This window comes from Pteropus vampyrus, unplaced genomic scaffold (assembly GCF_000151845.1).
Source record: "Pteropus vampyrus isolate Shadow unplaced genomic scaffold, Pvam_2.0 Scaffold470, whole genome shotgun sequence".
Classification (NCBI taxonomy): domain Eukaryota; kingdom Metazoa; phylum Chordata; class Mammalia; order Chiroptera; family Pteropodidae; genus Pteropus; species Pteropus vampyrus.
Genome location: NW_011889251.1, coordinates 154,803 through 175,317, shown reverse-complemented (window position 1 = coordinate 175,317; position 20,515 = coordinate 154,803). Strand labels below are relative to the sequence as shown.

Sequence of the window (20,515 nt, the reverse complement as noted above, 5' to 3'; positions counted from 1 at the left end):
TAACTTCCTTCTCCTGGAGTTGACCTCATCCTGTGACTCTCCAGTTCCATTTCACAGTGTCTTCCTGGCTCTTTAGCACTGGAATGGGACCAGGGGCCAAAGGGCAGGGCTAATTTCCAAAATTGTTACAGTATTTCGCTTATCTTCATGTTGGGGACAAAAGACCTACTGTTTTCCATCAGATTGTCAAAGAAGTTGGTGATCCCACAGAGTTAAGAACCACTGGCTAGAAAGAGATGGCGATCATTCATTCAGCCCAATCCATGGCAGCCTCTCCACTAGTCCTCCTTGATATGTAACTGGTCACACTGCTACCTAGAGCTGCAATGCCTGTGGACTCTAAAGCCCCTGGGACACGTCCCTGACTCTGACTTGTTCCAGAGGGTTCTCCTGGAACTGCCTGATTGCCTGTTGGCTCCTAGCAGCAGATTTTCTCTTGCTTTTGTGTGTGTGTGTGTGTTAGGCATTGCCATCCCCACTGGTTTTAGCCCACATCCCTTTCAACCCTGGAACAACCAGCTTCTTTATTTTTTATTTTTTAAATTTTTTTAGGTGAGGCAACCCTTGGTTGACCTCACAAATTGCAAGGACCTTGTCAGCTTACAATCCCTTATTTTTTATTTTTTACGCCTACAGCACCTGGTCTTCCTAGGTGGTCTCTCATCTAAGTACTAACCAGGCCCGACCCTGCTTAGCTTCCAAGATCAGACGAAATCGGATTTGTTCAGGATGGCATAGCCATAGACACAACCAGCTTCTTTGAATCATCCTCCTATGTTTGGAGGGATGAGGGGCAAACTGTATATAAGTTGTCTCATCTTGGCTTGAACATTTACCATGGTACAATATGGTATAGGATTTAAGTGAGTGGGCCAAGGACAGGGCCATTTACTTTTAAAAGTAAATTCATTTCATTTCACAAAAGACCTATTGAGTGCCTATGTGCCAGGCACTGGGGATACAGTAAATAAAACAGACAAGACACCAGCATTATGGAGACTGGCAGGCAGAAAAACAGGTAAATAAACACGCAAGTACGGTAGTTACAGATTATAATAAGTACTAGGGAAAAAATAAACAAGATGATAAGTCTCTGGAGGAGGTCACTTTAGGTAAGATGGTTTAGAAGGCTTTGTCAAGATCTTTGAACTGAGACCTGAAGAATGAAGAGGATTTAGTGGCTAGTTTTATATGTTTAGGGTTATAACATTGCAGGCAGAGGGAAAAAGAAGACTTCCTGGCTTTGTCAAAGAAAGGCTTTGTCAAATTTGAGAAACAGAAAAATGATCAGGGCGATTGACTAGACAGAAGGAAAAGGAAGACTAATAGGAGATGAGATTAAAGAGATATAAAGGGCTAGCTAGATCATGTGGAATTTTGAGAAGCATGTTGAGTGTTCTTCACTTAACTAGAATTGTAATTGGAAGCCATTGGAGGATTTTGGATGGGAGAGTAATTTAATATAATGTAGTTTGCAAGATCACTCTAGTTGGTATGTGTATGGAAAATAGATTGAAGGCAGACAAATGAAGCTCAGAGACAAGATGCCATTTCAGTAGATCAGGCAAGACATAATGATGGCTTAGTCTAAGGTATAATGGAGAGCGAATGAATTTGGAGATTTAATTTGGAGGTAGCAGCAACAGGATTTAGATGTAGGGGTTGAAGGAAGGTTGGGAGGAGGGATTCAGGATAAAGCCTCATTTTGGAATTTGTGCAGCCAGGTGCACAAATGTGGGTACCATTATTGAAACAGAGAAGATTGGGAGAGGGACAGATTTCTGGGGAGAACCATCAAGACCTATGTTTTAGATGTAATAAGTTTGAGATCCAAGACATATCAGGTAGTTGTACAAGAGTCTGGCTGGTACTCAGGGGAGAAGTTTGGGTCAGAGATGTAAGTTTGGACATCATTGCCTGATAGATATTTAGAAAGAACTAGAGGAGACTAGATATAAAGAAAAGATTGTCCAGGATTGAACTCCGAGGCATTCTAGCATGTTCAGGTTGCAGATGAGGAACCAGAAAAAGATAGCAGGAGTAAGGAAGAACCGAGAGAGCATGGTAACAAGAAGCCAGGAAAGGAGAGTATTTCAAGGAGGAAGAGGTAAACTGTGTAAATGCTGCTGAGTGGTTGAGGAACATGACAGTGAAGAGTCTTTTGGATTTGGCCAGCAATTATTGGTAATTTTGAGGGGCAGGTTTAGTAAAGTTGTGGGAACAGAATCCAGATTAGAGCAAATGGCAATGTAAATAGCAGTCAAGAAGGTGATGATCGTGGGTGAAAACAATGTATTTATAGTTTTTCACTCTGGATGGAAGCAGAAAACTGGCATGATAATTAGAGACTGGGAGGGTCAAAGAAGGGTTGGTGTGCTGATGGGGAATAATTCAGTCAAAGGGAGAAATTGATGATGCAGGCAGGAGGGAGTGGTATAATTATGGAAGATAAAGCTTTTGAAAAGGCAAATGGGATCTGGAGCTTAAGTTTAATAGTGGGGACACTGTCATCCATTATAACAGAAGGGAATGTAGATTTAGATGCAGGTTAGTGTGTAGAGTTGACACGATGGGAAGATGAGGGAATTCTTGATCTTAACATCTATTTATCTCAGTGAATAATGAAGTGAGAATACCCGCTGAGGATGGTTGTGTGCCTGTGTGTGCATGTATGACTATAAGCACATGCACACTTGTAGAGTGGAACTTGAGGCAGTAAATAGATATGAGACATGATGTGATTAGTTTTGACTGATTAGTCCTCTTCGAGGAGGGAGGAGATAATCTGTTCAAGCTCTGGCCCTAAATACTTAGTTCCCACTTAGGGTTAATAGGCAGGGCAGTCGCATCCTCAGGCAGGTGGCAGTGGATGACGCTCTGCTAAGAGATTTTCTCCCTTATCTTGTAGGATTGTAAGGATTAACACTGTCTGACACATGGTTAAGTGCTCAATAAATAGGAGTGATTAGCTATTAGTTTAGGAAGACTGAGGGGTAGAGAAGACAAGTTTTCAGGGACCTAAGGCAGCGTTCCCCAACATTTTTGGCACCAGGGACTGGTGCTCCTATAGAATCTAATGCCCGATGAGCTGAGGTGGAGCTGAGGCGGTGATGCTAGTGGTGGGGAGTGACCGCAAATACACATGAAGCTTCTCTCACTTGCCTGCCGCTCACCTCCTGCTTCGCGGCCCGGTTCCTAACAGGCCACAGACTGGTACTGGTTCACAGCCTGGGAGTTGAGGCCCCCTGCCCTAAGGGCTCTCTAGGATGAATCAAAAACTGAATGAGCAAAGGCAGAGAGCATACCCTCTCATGAGGGCTGAAGTTTGCCAGGAGTTTGGACTGTGAGACTGATGTGCTCGCCTTGAGCAGAGCAATCCAGTAACTCCTGGTCATTATTGCCCCTGCCACTCCCCACCCCCAGCTGGGCAGTCTTATCAGTCTCAGCCCACATTGCATATTTCTCTTTGAATCACTCTTGTTCCTGCCTCCATTCACTGAAATGAAGTGACTGCTGGTGGTAAAAGGTGTCCCCACCTCCCAACCCATGAATATCTTTTCTCCAGTCTAGATAAATGGTTGTGGCTTGGATCAGCTCAAGGGGTCTTTGTGAGGATGCCAATCTGTAGTCTGTCAGGTTCTTGAGATGATATCTGCATTGATTTCTTTCCTCTCTCTTCTTGGAGGCTAGCTATGGAAGGTGGCTGGCCTTGATTCTCTAGTCCTTGGTATCTTAAATCCATTTCTTTGCCAGGTTGATACATACCTCCTACATCTACTCTGTGCCCAGGGTTTGATCTTAAAGATGTGCATTTATCCAGCCTGTTTTTGTGAAGACAGGCTGACTTGTCAGGTCAGGCACATGCTTGGAGAACTCAGGCCTCTATTGGTTTCTTTCCTAGAATAAGATAAATTGGGTCCTTATTATTCCTCTGTCTGTGTCCAGTACTCTCCAGGAGGTCCTGCCTTGGCATATACCAAGAGAGCAGCATTGCACAGACATTCCAGACTTGTTTTTGCCTGAGTAGCTAGCTGAGAGCTCTTTGCCCATGATGGGCCCCATGCCATTTCTTCCTCTTTCATGAAATGACCCCATCTTTGGCTGTGTCTTTCCTTCTCTAGCTTCATGGTAAGATCACCCTGTTGGACTTCTGGCTGGCTGAAGGTCAGCTCTGAGTTAAAGTTGGCCTGGCTTAGCTTGCTTTGGAGTACTAGCCACCCATGGGGGTTTTCTTTCTTGGGAAAGATGGTAGCTCCCTCCTGATTCTTAACTTCTCTTTGGACAGGCTGGACATCAATACCAACACCTACACCTCTCAGGACCTCAAGAGTGCACTGGCAAAATTCAAAGAAGGGACAGAGATGGAGAGTTCAAAGGAGGACAAGGTGTGTGACATTCTTTCCAGGGAGTTAGTATAAGCCTATAGGATGGCCTTGAAGGGAATCACGTTTTCCTGAAGCTTTTGCAATAAACATGGAATAATAATAACAATAATATTGTAAAATATTTAAAGAGCTCTTGATGCCCAATAAGTAACCCTTTTTAGGGTACTAAAAATGCCAGGAGCATTTTTGTCATCATTTAGGTTAGGATCCAACTTCCCATTACGTGTTTGGGGAAATTGAGGCCCAAAGCTGAGATGAACATACTCTTCATTATCACATATGAATGAAAAGAACAGAGGTTAAAACTCAGATTTCCTAGTTTACACTTGGGTTAGGCTCAAGGTTAAAGGACAGAAGTTCTGGGCTGGAAAGGATGAAGCCTGGGTCCTTGTCCTTTGGGCATGTAGCAGATGTGTTCTCTTTTTCAGGCCTTGAGTTATAGCTATGCCCCTAATGTCTGGGAGAGCTTGTAGATACAGACCTCTACCGGAAAGAAACTGTACTCCTCTTACTCTTAGGTGGATCTCATGAGCTCATGTATTAGCCAGGGAATGTCACAAATCAGTTTTTACATTTCCAGCTGAGTCCTGTCTCTGAAAGAACCTCCTCCAATGGCTGCCTTAGAGACCTTTCTAAGTTCTCCCTTCTTCTCCTCCTCTTTTGCTTTGTGTACCTCTTTGCTTTGTTTACCTCTTTGCTCTGCCAAACTCTCTACCCTCACCCCAGAATCCTGGCATTATTTTGGAGGGGCAGCATCTGGTTCTTGACAGCTTGTATATTAGTGGAAGAAGCCTTAGGTCCCGCATATCCTTTAGAACTAAGTATTTCTGAGACAAATGAGGCTTTTTTTTTTTTTTTTTTGATGTGAAGGAGGACCTTATTAGGATGTGTTAATATGCAGGCCAATTCTCTACTCATCTTACCAAAGTCACATCTCCTGGTATGGAGAGCGTATGTAGTATGAGAAAGTGAGTAATAGGATGGCAGTAGCAGCAGCAGTGGGTGAAGGAAAGTGATGCATAAAATTCCATTCTACCACAGGTATATTAACTGAGGTGGGTGAGAAAAAGCAGATTTTTTCTACCTGGTAAATGTGAGGGCAGCAGACAGCCTAGGTGAGTGGAACAGACGTTGGTGTTCCTGTGGCCAGGGGTTGGGCTCATTATCCACTCACCGTGGACTTCACGTGGAGTTGACAGAAACATAAAAGTCAGCCCCTGTTCTTTGTCTTCTCTGTAGATGGCAGACCCACTGCACCTCTGTCTCTTCTCTTTGTTCTCTTTAATGACATTCTTCTTCCATAAATCAGTGTAGAAAAGTATGAATATTATGAAAATATTTTTAAATGTAAAAGAGATTATTTCAGTTATTGTATTTTTTGCAATTAAAATAATCACTTCATAAGTTATATAAATGTCTAACCATTATGCTGTACACCTGTAACTATATATCATTGAATGTCAACTGTAATTGAGGGAAAAAAAAAAATCCTCTCCCCTTGCAAGAGGAGATCCTAATACCAGTACCCAAATGTATGATCCCTGAACTGGCTGATTTGAGTCAACTGCCACTTCTGAGGTACGGCTGCCACTCTTCCCCGCCCCCTTCTGTGGAGTTTAGGTCGTTAGCTCTTTCACTGAGGTGTGGGGGCCTGGAGTCTTTCTCTTACTTTCATTTATACCCTGTCTGGACTGACTTGCTCACTGCCAGTGCACTGAGACTGGCAAATAAATTGACTTGAAGTTGGTTGGGGAGTTTCCTACATGTCCTAAGCTAATGACTGCATACCATCCTACTTTTTGTTTATCAGTCTTTAAACCCAGGTTTTATGGATGGTGACTTCCAAGTACAGGATAGTACTTTTTGTTGTTTATAAAGACAATACTGCCAAATAATTGTGCCTTAGCCTGTCATATATACTGTCAAATAATTGTGCCTTAGCCTGTCATATATACCTTAGTATATATCAGTTCTTCCTAGAGTCACTTCCTTTGTGGAAAAGCTCTGTCCCACTCAACAGATTTGGGCTGTTACTATTGAATCTGACCCCTTTATACCTCTGTTACCATACAAATTGCTTGATGTTTTATGCTTTATGTTTTAGCATGTCAGCTGTTTTTCACCTGTATTTTATAAATTGTTGCATTTTAAAATATGGCTTTCTTAAACTTTTGATTCTAGACAAGATGAAGTAGACTCATTTCTCTTTTTCCCTCCTGCTAAGGACTAAAAACCCTGGATGTAATACTAAAAGTGATTCTAAGAAAACTCTGAAATGTAGGAAGAAGGCAGACTAGTTAGGGACCTTGGAACTTTTGAGGAATGATGTAGTGGTGAGTTTCTTGGGCTTTCTTTTTGCCCTCTCTATATCCCAGAGTGGGCACTGGAGAAGCCCACATCTTGGAAATGCCAACAGGTACAGATAGAGAACAGCCCTAAGAAAGGAGTGGGAAAAGGGCAGTCTAATAGGACAAAAACTTTTTTGATAATATCTGTCCTGCTTTAGTCAAAGACCATGGAAATCTTCCTATCTCCATCTTTAGTGGAAGTTGGATGGGGAACTTGGATTTCCATTTCCTTCTTGGTGGTAACAAATTGTACTCTCATTCCTCCACCAGAGTAGTGTCAGCCGAAGCTGAGTGGAAGCCTGAACTTGTACTCCTTCCTCGTGGCAATGACATGATGTGAGGCTGTGCTCTGCTACCTCGACCAAAGTGGCGTCAGTGAGAGCTGAGCAGACAGCCTGAATTCCTACCCTTTTCCCTCCGCTTTCCCCCCTGGTGTGCTTCCAGCAGAGACCAAGTGATTTTCACTATCCACATGGGGTAGCAGGCTGTTTTTCCTATTGGGGTGAGATCAGCAGAGGCCAAGAAGGGAACCTGAATTTCCCCTGCCTGGCAGCACTAAGGTGGTTTTTTGCTTCTTCTAGTTGAGGTGATGCCTGGGGACGGGGGTGCGGGTAGTAAATGGAGAGTCTGTACTTTGACCCTTCACCTGGTGGCAATGAGGTAGTGTGATGCAGCACTCTGCTTTCTATTCTGGGGCAATGTTAGTGAGGTTAAGTGAGGAGGCCAGCAGCATTGAGGCAGTGCTTCAATTCCCCCACTAGGGTGATGTCAGCAGAGGCCAAGAAAGGACTTCTACTCTTAATGTCCAGCATCCATTGGTGGCAGATAATGTTCTTTTTCTATCTAACTAGGAGGTGGTGGTAGGATTTTAGAGAGAAGGGAGCTAGAGGAACAGATCTTTCAGATGAAGTCCTGGACATACTTCCTAGTGACCTACACAAGAAACTAACCAGAATTAACACAGCAAAAGATTTGAGAACTAAACTATAGTGCAAAATACTGCCCAGGTTTTTAGATTAGCTTCTGGATAGCACACAAAGGAAGCAGACCAAAATGACACTGCAAAGTCTCTGAAAACTAAATTATCTTAGAGTTATAGCTACACAAGAAGGCCAGAACCAGCATATTAAACCTAAACAGTGTGACTGCCTACTGAAAAGGAAGATTCAATAGGATTCAGAGTCTTATACCTTAGTACCCAAAACGTCCAAGATACAATAAAAAATCACTCATACCAGGAACCAGGAAAATCAAAACTTGAATTAGGAAACACAGTTAGATGCTGACAGTGAGCTGGCTCAGAAGTTGGAATTACCTAACAAGGATTTGAAAGCAGCTATCATAAAAAAGCAATTATGGACACTATTAAAACAAATGACAACCTCAATAAAGAAATAAAAGATATAAAAAAAGAACCAAACGGAATTTTAGAACTGAAAAATACAACTAAAGGGTTTTTTTTAGTAATCACTGGATAGGCTCAGTAACAGAATAGAGATGAGTGAGAAAAGCATCAGTGAACTTGAAGATAGATAAAAATTTCTTAATATAAATAACAGAGAAAATAGATTGAAAAAAAATAAACAGATAGAGACTTAGGGACCTATAGGACTACAGGCATACCTGCTTCACTTTATTGTGCTTCGTAGATACTGTGTTTTCATAACATCTATGCAAGACCCCCCACTAGCAAAAAGATTACAACTTACTGAAGGCTCAGATGATGGTTAACATTTTTTAGCAATAAAGTATTTTTTTTAAGACACAGTACTGCTGTACACTTAATAGACTACATTGTAGTGTAAACATAACTTTTATTTATTCTGGGAAACCCAAAAACTGTGTAACTCACTTTATTGTGATATTTGCTTTATTGTGGTGGTCTGGAACCAAACCTGCAATATCTCCTAGGTATGCCTTTATAACAAAAGATCCAACATTTGTGTCATTGGAGTTTCGGAAGGATAGGAAAAAGAATATGGAGCTGAAAAAATAATCAAAGAATTAAAGATGGAAAAGTTCCAAATAAAGTGAAAGGCAGAAACCTATAGATTCATGAAAACTGAGTGAATTCTAGATAGGATAAACCCAAAGAAACTGACATCATGATGCATTGTAGTCAACCTTTTGAAAACTAAAGACAGAAAAACTCTTGAAAGCAGCTAGAGACAAAAATGACAAATTATCTATAGGGAACAATGAATGCCTGTGAAATTTCATTTCAAACCCTGGAGACCAGACTTATGTTTTCATAAAACATTTTTCAAGTGCTGAAAAAAACCCAAACTGTTCACTCAGAATTTTATAGCCAATGAAAATATTCTTTGGGAGTGAGAGGGAAACCAAGACATTCTTACACAAAAGTAAATGAAAAGAATTGTCACCAGCAGAACTACCTAGAAAAATGACTAAAGAATAGAATATTTTTCAAATAGAAAGTGAAAAATAACAGAAGAAAACTTGGAACACTGGGAAGAAAGAAAGAACAGTGAAATGAATAAAAATAAGGGAAAATATAGACTGTCCTCCTGAGTTTTTAAAATTGTTAGATAATTGAGGCAAAAATTATGACATCATCTGTCACTCCATATACATTCAGTATGAATTCTACTGTCAGGGTTACCACTTTTGTTTCTTAGCTGCACTTTTATCTTGGCCAGTTTTCTCTTTGGATTAAACATTTTTATGAAACATTACACGGGTTATCATTTGAGAATGAGGAAGCCATAGAGCTACGTACTTGACATCTGTGTATGAACTGAATAATGGATGCACAGTGACCAGTCACTGACAGACTTTGAAAGAAGTGATGTCATCAGCTAGTAATTGTGATGTGTATTTGTTATTTATGTAGTGATTTGTGAACTGAAGAGCTAGCAGCAAAGGTGGCATTTTATGCAATTATAGTTAATATACTATGACAACTGAAATTTGTGTCATGTTAGGAGACTGATGTTACTTAAACTGTGGTATTTGAAATTGGTGCATATCTAATCTGTGAAAAGCAAGGGTTGTCTGTATCTGATAAAAGGCTTTTGTATTTAGAATATAAAGAACTTTCAAAACTCAGCAGTAAAAACCAACAGCCTATTTGGAAAATGGGCAAAGGACACGGACGGACATTTCACCAAAAAGGATATGTAGATGGCAAATAAGCACATGAAAAGATGTTTAATATCATTAGCTATTTAGAAGTGCAAATTAAATCCACAATGAGATATCACTATACATCTATTGGAATACCTAAAATAAAAATGGTAATAATAGTAAATAATAGGATGTAGAGAAACTGGATCTTTGGTACCTTATTGGAAATGTGAAATGGTACAGCACTCTGGAAAACAGTTTGGCAGTTTTTTGTAAAACTGAACATACACTTATCAGACAGTTCAGCAATTGTGCTCTTGGGCATTTGTCCCAGAGAAGTAAGAAGTTAAACTTATACAAAAACCTTTATAGAAATGTTCATGCAGTTTTATTTATAATAGCCGAAATCTACAAAAACTCAAATGTTCAACAGGTGAATGGTTAAACAAGCTGTACATCTATATAGTGGACTACTAGTCAGCATTAAAAAGACATGAACCATTGATATATATGCAGTAACTTGAATAGATCTCAAGTACATTATGTTCAGTAAAAAACAAAAAAGCTAATCTCAAAAGATTATAGACTATGTGACTCCATCTATATAACATTCTCCAAATGCCAGAATTATAGAGATAGAAAACAAATTGGTGGTTGCCAGGGCATAGGAACGGGAGGGAGAGGGTGGGAGGATGAGGCACAGCTATAAAGAAGCACAATGGAGTTGTTTGGTGGTTATGGAACAGTTCTGTAGGTTGATTATTCTGGTGGTTACATGAATCTATATATTGGGTAAAATTGAATAGAATGGTACACACACACATACATGGAAATGTGTACCTGTAAAAGCTGGTGAAATATGAATAAGACCTATAGTTTAGTTAAGAGTATCGTACCTATGTTGTTTTCTTGGTTTTTATATTATGCTATCGTTAACGTGAGAAGTTACCATTGGAGGAAACTGAATGAAGGGTATATGGTATTCTCTGTACTATTTTTGTAACTTCCTGTGAGTTTTTAATTACTGCAAAATAAACAGCTTTTTTTCCTTCATAAAAAGGTCTTCCTCAGGGCCAAGCACACATCATTTTTGTGAGACAGGGCTGACTAGTTTCTTATCCTGCTCACTTGCCTGTCACCCCGCAGTTCTAGGCAGTGATTCAGCTTTCTTAGACCTCTTTGCCTGGCCAGAGTCCTCTAGCTGGGTGTACAGAGAGCATTTCACTGTAGTTTTAGCCCAAACAAACAGGATATGGCATCTCGTAGATGTGATTACTCTGCTAGGAGCTTGCTCTTTTTAAAGAGAGTCTGATTCATTTCTTTGGTTGGTGTTTCTATGGAGTGCTTATAACTAGAGAGAAAACCTAAAGGTGATAGATGAGCAATTTGGAACTGACAGCTGCTCATCATCCTGTTTTTTATAAATATTCGTGTCTTTTAATTTTTCTTGGATGATAGAAACACAAACCACTGTAACATTTCAGATTCTCTTTATAAGTACTATCCTCTAAAATTGGGAAGAAAACAGAGTATCACAGGTATAAAATATCTAATTAAAGTCTTTTATTCACCTCCAACATCACTTCATTTTTAAAATCTGTATATATGTGGGATGGGGAGGGATTGAGAGAAAATTATTTGAGATTTGAGTATAGTACATACAGTAATTTAGCCACTTCAAATAGTTGAACAAATTGTGCACCTGTCGTTAGATTGACAGTAATGACAGTGATTTAATTTTCATCAGCAAATTGCTCCCACTCTGACATCTCTTTACCCACAGTTTCTTATGTCCGGGTTTCTCTAAAATGTTACTGTATTGGGCAGGGTAAAGCCAAGATAGTCTGTATTTGTAGAATATGGAGAACCAAGGTATGGATTATTCTACTTTAGCCTTCAGCCTAAATTAAGGGTAGAAGATGAGCTCGCATTATTTCCCCTGACCTCAGTGATTGCAACGAGACTTTCTAATCTTCCTGAACATTGGAATTTAGACTGGGGTAAGAGAACCTTAGAAAATCTTGAGTATGATTTTGGGACAGAGAACTATATAGGTAGACTCTGAGGGCTCTTTTCTCTAGGCATCTTAGAAGGTGTCAGGATTTCTGATAGTACAGATAAGAGAACATTTTGAGTCCTGGAGAAGCATTTCTTTGAGGATGGGCATTTATGGTCGACCATGGTAGTCTTGGGGAGATGTCTCTAATTGCTTTGATTAATCTTCTCTTTGCTGCTCTCCTTAGGCAAGGCATGCTGAGATTAAACGACTTTTCCGCCCCATTGAGGAGCTGAAGAAGGACTTTGAAGAGCTGAATGTTGTCATTGAGACTGACATGCAGATCATGGTACGGCTGATCAACAAATTCAATAGTTCCAGCTCCAGCCTGGAGGAGAAGATTGCTGCACTCTTCGATCTTGAATATTATGTCCATCAGGTATTTCTTTGTCCATAAGTCTGACTTTTAACTGACAGCTCCAAAAATAAGCCCCCTTCCCTAAGCCCTAAGAAAATACATCAGCACCTTTACTTCTCTCCCATGGTATTCAGTATTTTTAATGTAGGCCAATATCTGTTGTAGTAAGATACATTCTTAGAGGTCAGAACTATCCTTTAATTTTTCAATGCTGAAGATACAGTGGAGGTAAAATAGATGTGGTGGTCCCTGTTCCATGTAGCGTATAGTCTGGAAGGGGAAATAATTAAATAATGAACAATTAACAAATTAACAATTTGGTAATGAGATGATTTAAGATTATATTTACTCCAAAGGGTAAAGTAAGAGTATATAACAGAGGAACTTAGCCTTGCCAGGGCCATTGGGGAAGACTTCCCCAAGGACGTGACATTTAGGTATAGTGGCTTAGCCTTAAAGGGGTTGGCTTGGCAACCAGGGGATATTAGAACAGGGGATGGCAAATTATGGCCCATGGGCCACATGTGGCCCATGATTGCTTTTGTAAATTGTTTTGTTGGGACACAGCCAAACCTATTTGTTTATGCATTGTTTTATTGTTTTTGGTTGTTTTCATACTACAATGGCAGAGTTGAGTAGTTGTGACAGAAACCACATGGCTCACAAAAGCCAAAAATATTTACTGTCAAGCACTTTAAAAAAGTTTGTTGGACATGGTTCCATAGTGTAGCGGTTAACATGTCTGCTTTACACACAGAAGGTCCTAGGTTCGTGCCCCAGTGGAGCCACGGTCCATGGTCTACGGCCATGCCACCCTGAACAAGCCCGATGTCTGATCTCAGAAGCTAAGCAGGGTCGGGCCTGGTTAGTACTTGAATGGGAGACCACCTAGGAAGACCAGGTGCTGTAGGCATAAATTAAAAAAAAAGTTTGTCAACCCTTGAGTTAGAGCATAACAGACAGAGGAAAGCTTGGTGTGATTGAGGGCCTGGAAAAAGATTAGAGTGATAGGAGCACAGAGACCAGGGGATGAGGTAGCAGAGATGAAGTGGAAAGGTTAGGGAGTCAAGAGAGATGGGGTTGGGAATATCATACTCTTAATGATTTTATCCTTAATCCTAAGAACCATTGGAGAGTTTGAAGCAGGAGAATGACTGATCAGACTTGTACCATAATTATAAGTTAATATTTATTGAATATTATGTAATAGGCACATATTCAAGTGCTTTGTATATATTAATTTATGCGCTTCCAGTCACAGCTGCCTTATGAGTAGGCACTACTATTAATCCCATTTTATAACTGAGGCAAATACATTCACACTTGTGAATGCCCAGGTCACCCAGTTAGTGAGTAGTAGAGCTGGGATTTCCAACAGGTCTGCCTTACCCCAAACTCTGTGCTCTTAACCTTTTGTCCATTCTTACTCTCACAAGATACTGGTACCATCTGAATGAATCTCAAAAGAGAATAGATGAATCTAAGGAAAAGGAGCTAGGAGAACCCATTTATTTATTCATTCAATGAATTAATTTATTAGGTACCTACTAAGTCCCAGACACTGTTCCAGGCACTTAGGATACATCTGTGAACAAAATTGGAGCTTTCCTTCTAGCAGAGACAGACAGACACTAAACATAACTAATAAGTAAATTATAAATAATGTTCGAAGGTGATAATACTATGGAAAAATAAAAAGTAGCGCAAGGAAGGGAAGGAGCATCTCAAGCAGGAGAAACAACAGTATCTTTAATCCTAAGATGGAAGCATATCTGTTGTGTTTGAGGAACCACTAGGAAGTCAGTGTGATTGGAGCTGAGAAAAGAGGGAGAGAAGCAGGTGAAACCCAGAGATAATGGGAGGAGGATCATGGAGCACCTTGTAGGCCATGGGAAAGAATGAAATTAGACATTATTAGAGGATATTGAGAAGAAGAAGGACATCATCTGATTTACTTTTAAAGAATCCCTTTGACTGCTGTGTTGAGAATTAGACCAGAGGCAGGAGGCATAGATGGAAGCACGGAAACCAGGTAGGAGGCTATTGCAGTAATCCAGGACAGGGGCGATGCTGGCGTAGGGAAGCTGTGTAATCATAATCAAAGGCTTGTTTGAGATCCTCATCAAGAAATAGATCTTCACCATCCTTCCATGCATGATAGCGTTCTCTACAAGCTAAGCTAAAAGACATTCATTCTTTCTTTAGGATTTGCTAGCCTTTGTGATGAGAGGATGAGTGTGTACTATATTTGCAGGAATAATGGGGCAGCCACTTCATCTCTCTCTGCTCATAACACTTTCTCAGGCTTCAAATAGCAGGTCTGTGATCCTCTTAAAGAAAATGGACCTGGGTTCTCTTTCCTCTTTCCAGTCTTTCTCTCCAGGGTAAAAAAAAAGGAAAATTCCAATAGCTTTTCTGTTATAGATATTTAAAGAATTAAGGATCCTAGGGGTTATTGGCTAACTCAGTCCTGCTCTGCTGTTGACAGCTTTTATTTTTTCTCATCTTAACATACTTGAATGGATCTTTAGGTACCAGGTTTCTGTAGGCTCTTCCTTTAGTTGCAGTATAAAAGGCCAAAATGACTAGAGAGCTTATTGTACCTAGAAGGTAGTGAGTACGTAGGAAGCTAGCAGGGCCCCAACAGATTTCTTTTTCCCTGAAAACTTGGTGGTCACTTGGCAGTGTCATCTTTAGGGCGACATCCTATTTTGCTTCCATAGATCACCGGTTAGGGTAAACAGTTTCTTAGATATCACTAAACTCATCCTCAGGTCAGCAGTCCCTTGATGGAAACTAAACTCGCTATGTTAACAGAAGAGTCATAAATGTTTTGGGTCATTAGCCTTTTGATCAGAAATATAAGGTCCGTGGTTTAGACTGGAATGTCGGGTTTCCATGCAACAGTATTAAGTTGTGATTTCACAGGGAGATTAAAGAAGACACAGCTTGGCCTCAAGTTCCAGTTGCAATGGGAAATTGAGGTGATGTAGTGCTAGCTTTGAAGAAGATAGGACTTTTCCTGCCAGAAACTCGACCAGGCCACTCTTGTTCTAGACTCACTGATTGGAGGTTTTGAGATCCATGGGCTTCAAGGACCCAAACTGGATCTGCCCAAGGATTTCTCACAGCCATATTTGAATTATTAAACAGGATTTGTGAAAAGCAAAACTGTGTGTGTGGAAAATAGTTTGTGAGTTTGGGGCAGTGTGTTTACCTTATCTCATATGACTCCTCAATTATTTACCATCATTTCTCCCTTTCTCTGTTTCCTTTTCTCTGTCTTCTCAGTGCTCTGGTTCTCTTTTTTTTTTTTTTTTTGCCTCCTGAGTGTCTGCACAATTTTCTACTGTCTCCTTCCTTCTGCTCTCCTTCCCTCTGCTTTGAGCTCCTTTCTGCCTGTCCCACCCCATCCTGAAGGCAACCTAGGAGAAGTTATGGCCGCAGACCCAGATTTTGGAGCTCGATCTTCTGGGTGTGCAGTGGACAGAATGACTCCTTTCTTCCTCATGTCAAGTGACATAACAAATGAGAAAACATCTTGAGAGTGCTTATCTAAATGTCAGCATTTATAACACCCTAAATTATCTTTGTAGTAATAAAGATAAACTGAATCCAGAACAGAACTTTTGTGACTCTGGGCCGTGTTGCTTTGGGGCTGTCAGACTGGCAGCTGCTCTGCTAGGAACGCATATAAGCTTTGATGAGTAGCCATCCCAGGCATGGAGTGACAGGACTCTGAGCCATGGTTTTGTATCCAGAAAACCTGGAGGAAGGAGGATCAAAGCAGAGGCAGTGAATTTTTAGATTTTAAAATCAGAATATATGAAGAAGGAAAGTTCAGTAAGTATTGTGCTCATGTCAGCAAAGCACCCAGCTCTTAGTCTTCCTAGTTAGCTGGACTATGGCCCAGTAATCATTCTTCTTTATAAGGACAGATTAGGGTAGAAAATACTAGCCCTAGCTTGGGAGCCTTTATGGCAGAGCAGACTCTATATTTACTTCACAACCTTGGATTAGCCATCTCTTTAGGTCTGTGTTACAAGGGATCCATCCATTTTCTTGGCACAGATACCCCAGATTTCCTTTTGTACTCAACAGTGGAGTTTATTTCAGTAACATTTTTTTCTGATCAAATTGATTCACTGGTTTAATGATTATTTATTGAGCACCTACTATATGCTCAGCACTATTCTAGTCACTAGACCTGCAATAGTAGACAGACAAAAACCCCTGCTCTTGTGGATATTACATCAGAATGTATAAGAATGATTTTCTAAGTGGTAAAAACAGGCTTGGCCCTCCCAAAACACAGGTAGAGTCAAATACAGCCCTTCAAACTCGTTTTCTCTGTTAGAGCCCTCTTATAGTTTGGAAAGACACAGTTGGGTAGGAAAGGGCTCTGTGGTGTCTGGAGGAAAAGGTGGACAGCAGTCATGTTGTTGGACTCTACCTTCCTGGATTTTCCTGATGATTTGTAGAGTGGGATCAGCATGTGGGCAAGAGGCAGCCTTTGTAGCAACAAAGGTATTTTCAAGGGAGACTTGTAGCTACCGTATGAGGAAACAGGATCCAGAGACCTTTCTGAGGAAGTTGTGTCTTCTTGTTCCAGGATACTAGTGAAGCTTAGGGAATGCGATCCTCTCTTTTATAGAATAGAAGAGAGATAGATCGTCTCACCTTGGGACTTTGAATCTTAAATGATAGCCCAGACCAATGCTGTCTGATAGAACTCTACATGATAATGGAAATGTTCTGCACTGTCCAGTAATATCCAGTAGCCAGTAGTACATATCTAGACTAAAGCTTTTGAGTGAGAGACTTTTGTTTAGATTTTATCATGAAAGTCCTCAGATTCAGTCAACCTTAGACTGTATGAAGTGAGGAAAGAGAATGGTATTATTGTTATTTCTCTCCTATCACTCTTCCAGGTCCCTCTCTCCCTGCAGCAGGTTTCCTCTTATAGTCCCTGACTTATAATTAAAAATCAGCTTTTTGCTTTTGGCTGCTGCCTCCACTGCCCCCATTGGGGGTGGACTTCAACAGGAAGGATGGTGTCATTTGGTAGTGCTGATGATGCCAGATCTTTGTGTCAATAGCTTGTACATTAGGAGTAAGCTTTGTGACTCATTACAGTATTAGAATTTTCCAGGACATGTTTGGCATAAGCAATAGATAGGTTCCATTTCTGCCAGTTCCCATAAATCATGTTGTATGAATTTAGAGTTCTCAAATTTAAGATTATTTAAAAATTTAGGTTTTTTTTTCAAATTCTTTCCTAGTTAGTCAGAAATGCAACCATTGCTTTTACTTGACTTTTTAGTTTGTTTTTGAATAGTCACCAAAAGAAGAAGCTATCAGAAGAACTCTTTCCTTGATGTCTGTACTGTACTAAGCAGTGCCTTTGTTGCAGATGGATAATGCACAGGATCTGCTTTCCTTCGGTGGCCTTCAAGTGGTGATCAATGGGCTGAACAGCACAGAGCCCCTGCTAAAGGAGTATGCTGCGTTTGTGCTGGGGGCAGCCTTTTCCAGGTGAGCAGCAAGGATGCACATCCCACTTGCCAGGATTGTTTGGACCCTTCAGGTGAATTCTACCTTTACTCTTGTCCAGATTGGCTTGGAAAAAAGTTACACTTGAACTCATGCACATACCTATCCACATTTCATGGTGATCGCAATGAAACTAGAGAATCTGATTTTGCTCTTGTTCCAGGCAGGTAAGAATTTTCACCCATGTTGTCACCATTTATGACTGTTTCCTTCATATATGTAGATGGATATTTAATGACATATTTTAGATCATAGTCTCTGTTTTATTCAAAACTAATAAAAGTTATACCCACCATAAATAGTTGAGAGGAAGGGGGATGAACTCTTAAGAGTTGATCTTTTTGGAAGTAAAGCTACATATCTTAGGCAATGAATAAATGAACATGACCACAGAGGGCCTTTTGTCGGGGGGATGTGTCTTTCCCCTAGATGTCTGGAACCAATCAATATGCAGTTAGATTATTAGACTCTCTGGGTTGGGAGTTGTTTAAATTTAGACTGTCTCGTGCTAGAAGATTGATTAGGCAAGAGGAGTGGGGATATAGCATCTCCGAAGAGTGGACGAATCAAGATATGTGGGCACCACATCATTATACTAAAAAACTCAAGATGTCTTCAAGCCGCAGTCTGTCCACTGGAGCTATAGTTCCTTCTATTTTTGAAAATCTGTTACGAGGACCATTTATGCTCTTAAAAAAGGAATCAATATTCTGATTCTTGCTTCAAGGGCAGGGGTGGTGGCTATTAGGGGTTACTCTTCTTGGATGTAGAGATCATGGTGTTGTAGGAGAAAGGCTATTCTGAACATGTTTACGGTCAGAGGCTTTGTTTTGAAAAGATTTCCTTTGCCTTTCATCCATGCTTATTTTTAATTAATTAGAATCTCAGTCTTAAGAAAAGCTTCAGCATCTTTTCGTAGTTAATTGAGGGGCAAAGCTGGGAAGGCCAAAAGAATTGTCCTGTGAAGAGAGGCCAAGAACAATGTAGGCCTTTGTTTCCCTTATCACTAACCTGCCTTGATCTTGAAGTTGTGGTTGTCCTCTTGTTGGCAGTCACTGGTTGTGGCCTCTAAGGCATTCCACCTCCCTTGATCTCACCTACCAGAGCCAGACAGTCTCCCAGGAAGCCCAGGGAAATCTCTGCTTGTGCATCCCCTGGAAAGGTGGCAAATCTGAGTTTGTCATTGGTAGCTGTGATTTCAGCCCTGGAGAAGTCCTGGATCTTATCCTTGTCAGGCTTTAGAGGCTTGAGCACTTACTGAGGCTCAATTTTTGTGTCAAAAGCCTTAAAAGAACTAAATCAAACCTTATTAACCTTTCTCCTCAGACCTTTTTTGGAAATTTTTTCTGTAATCCCAAGTACTTTGTTTCCACTTTCAATATGAACAAATGATCTTATTTGTTTCTTGCCCTTGCTTCTGGAAACACATTTCTTAGGGGACACTGTGTAGCATCTTGATGTCACTTCTTAGTTTAAGGGAACCAAGGTACTTGAGAAGTATGCATTGGGCCTCCTTAGCAGGCCATAACTCATCCAGGAGCTGTGCCAACATGTGGTGTTATTAAGACTTTTCTGTGATTGTATGAGTGTAAGACCATGTTAACGTTTATGCAGCTTCACTAAAATTTAAATAAAGATAAATGTAAAATATTGCAATTTATATTTTTGGTGGCAAGCATACTGCTGTATTCAAAATGTTTTAGCCAGGCTTTTGATGGCTCACTGGAGGGCGGTTACAATGATAGCATGGTATGACGCCAGAGCTTTTGGAAGCTAACAGCAGGCTTTTGAACATCATGAAAATGTCAGTGTTTTATACAAAGAGGAACTTGATGCAAGGTAAGAATATTTCTATGCAAGAGAGATAGGTTTCAGTGCTCTAGTGTGATATTCATTATTTCCTCTTGACGTCCTAAGTATTGATTCTGCAGCTCTTTCCCTGCCTTCAGCATACAAGCGTGCACACACATACTACACATGTGCACATACAGACACAGTGATTGGATGAGCTTGCTCTTTATCAAGAGGGTATTCAAGGGATAGTGAGTATGTTGGAATCATGGAGCTTCAGGGTTTGTAGGTTTTATTTAAAGGTCATTCCTTCTATTTTTTTGATGATGGGCAAGAATACTGCTTAGAAGTCCAGACGTTTGAGTATTTGGGAGGACTGGGTAGCCTACTGTACCTAGAGTTAGAAAATCTAGGTTCAAGTCCAGTCTCTGCCATTTCCTAGCTCTTTTGCCCATCGGTAAGTGATTTCACCTTTCTAAGCCTCACTTTTTTCATTTATTAACTAGGAACAATAATAAGTGACTTCTGCATTTCATAAGGTTAAGTGAATGTGAAATAACATAATATACAATAAGCCCTGTGAAAATACTTGTAAAGCACATGCCAATGATAAACGGGTATCATGTTCACCATGTGTCCTTTTTACTATGAGTTTTTACTATAAGGCAGTTCTTACTTCCTTTCTTTTTACAATACAAACCTCATTTTCTTTTAAGATGCTTATGTTTTACCACACGGCATATCCCTTGGTGCTAATCTTGCTGCTTCATGAGGGTGTTTATTTGCCTACCTGTCTTAATTGCTTAATAAGGCCTCCACATACATCTCTATGGATGAAGAGATCTTTCCCCTGGTGTTAAATGTGAAGCGATTATTCCAAGATCAAGAAGAAAGAGTTAATATAAATATAATTGATGTGGCCACTGAATGTTACATG

At 40.4% G+C, this 20,515-nt stretch overlaps 1 protein-coding gene and 2 pseudogenes across 9 annotated transcripts in view; 2 read left to right on the top strand and 1 right to left on the bottom strand.

Annotated features, from left to right (window-relative positions):
* Window positions 1-20,515, top strand: part of SIL1 (SIL1 nucleotide exchange factor) — a 169,213-nt gene that overhangs the window by 99,543 nt on the left and 49,155 nt on the right. For all 9 annotated transcript variants that reach the window (XM_011382242.2, XM_011382238.2, XM_011382239.2 and 6 more), the window contains 3 exons: window positions 4,286-4,385; window positions 12,064-12,255; window positions 17,648-17,769. In XM_011382242.2, coding sequence (XP_011380544.1) covers window positions 4,286-4,385; window positions 12,064-12,255; window positions 17,648-17,769 — 414 coding nt within the window. The remainder of the gene's footprint in view (window positions 1-4,285; window positions 4,386-12,063; window positions 12,256-17,647; window positions 17,770-20,515) is intronic.
* On the bottom strand, window positions 628-746 carry LOC111732564 (annotated as a pseudogene).
* Window positions 13,032-13,147, top strand: LOC111732565 (annotated as a pseudogene).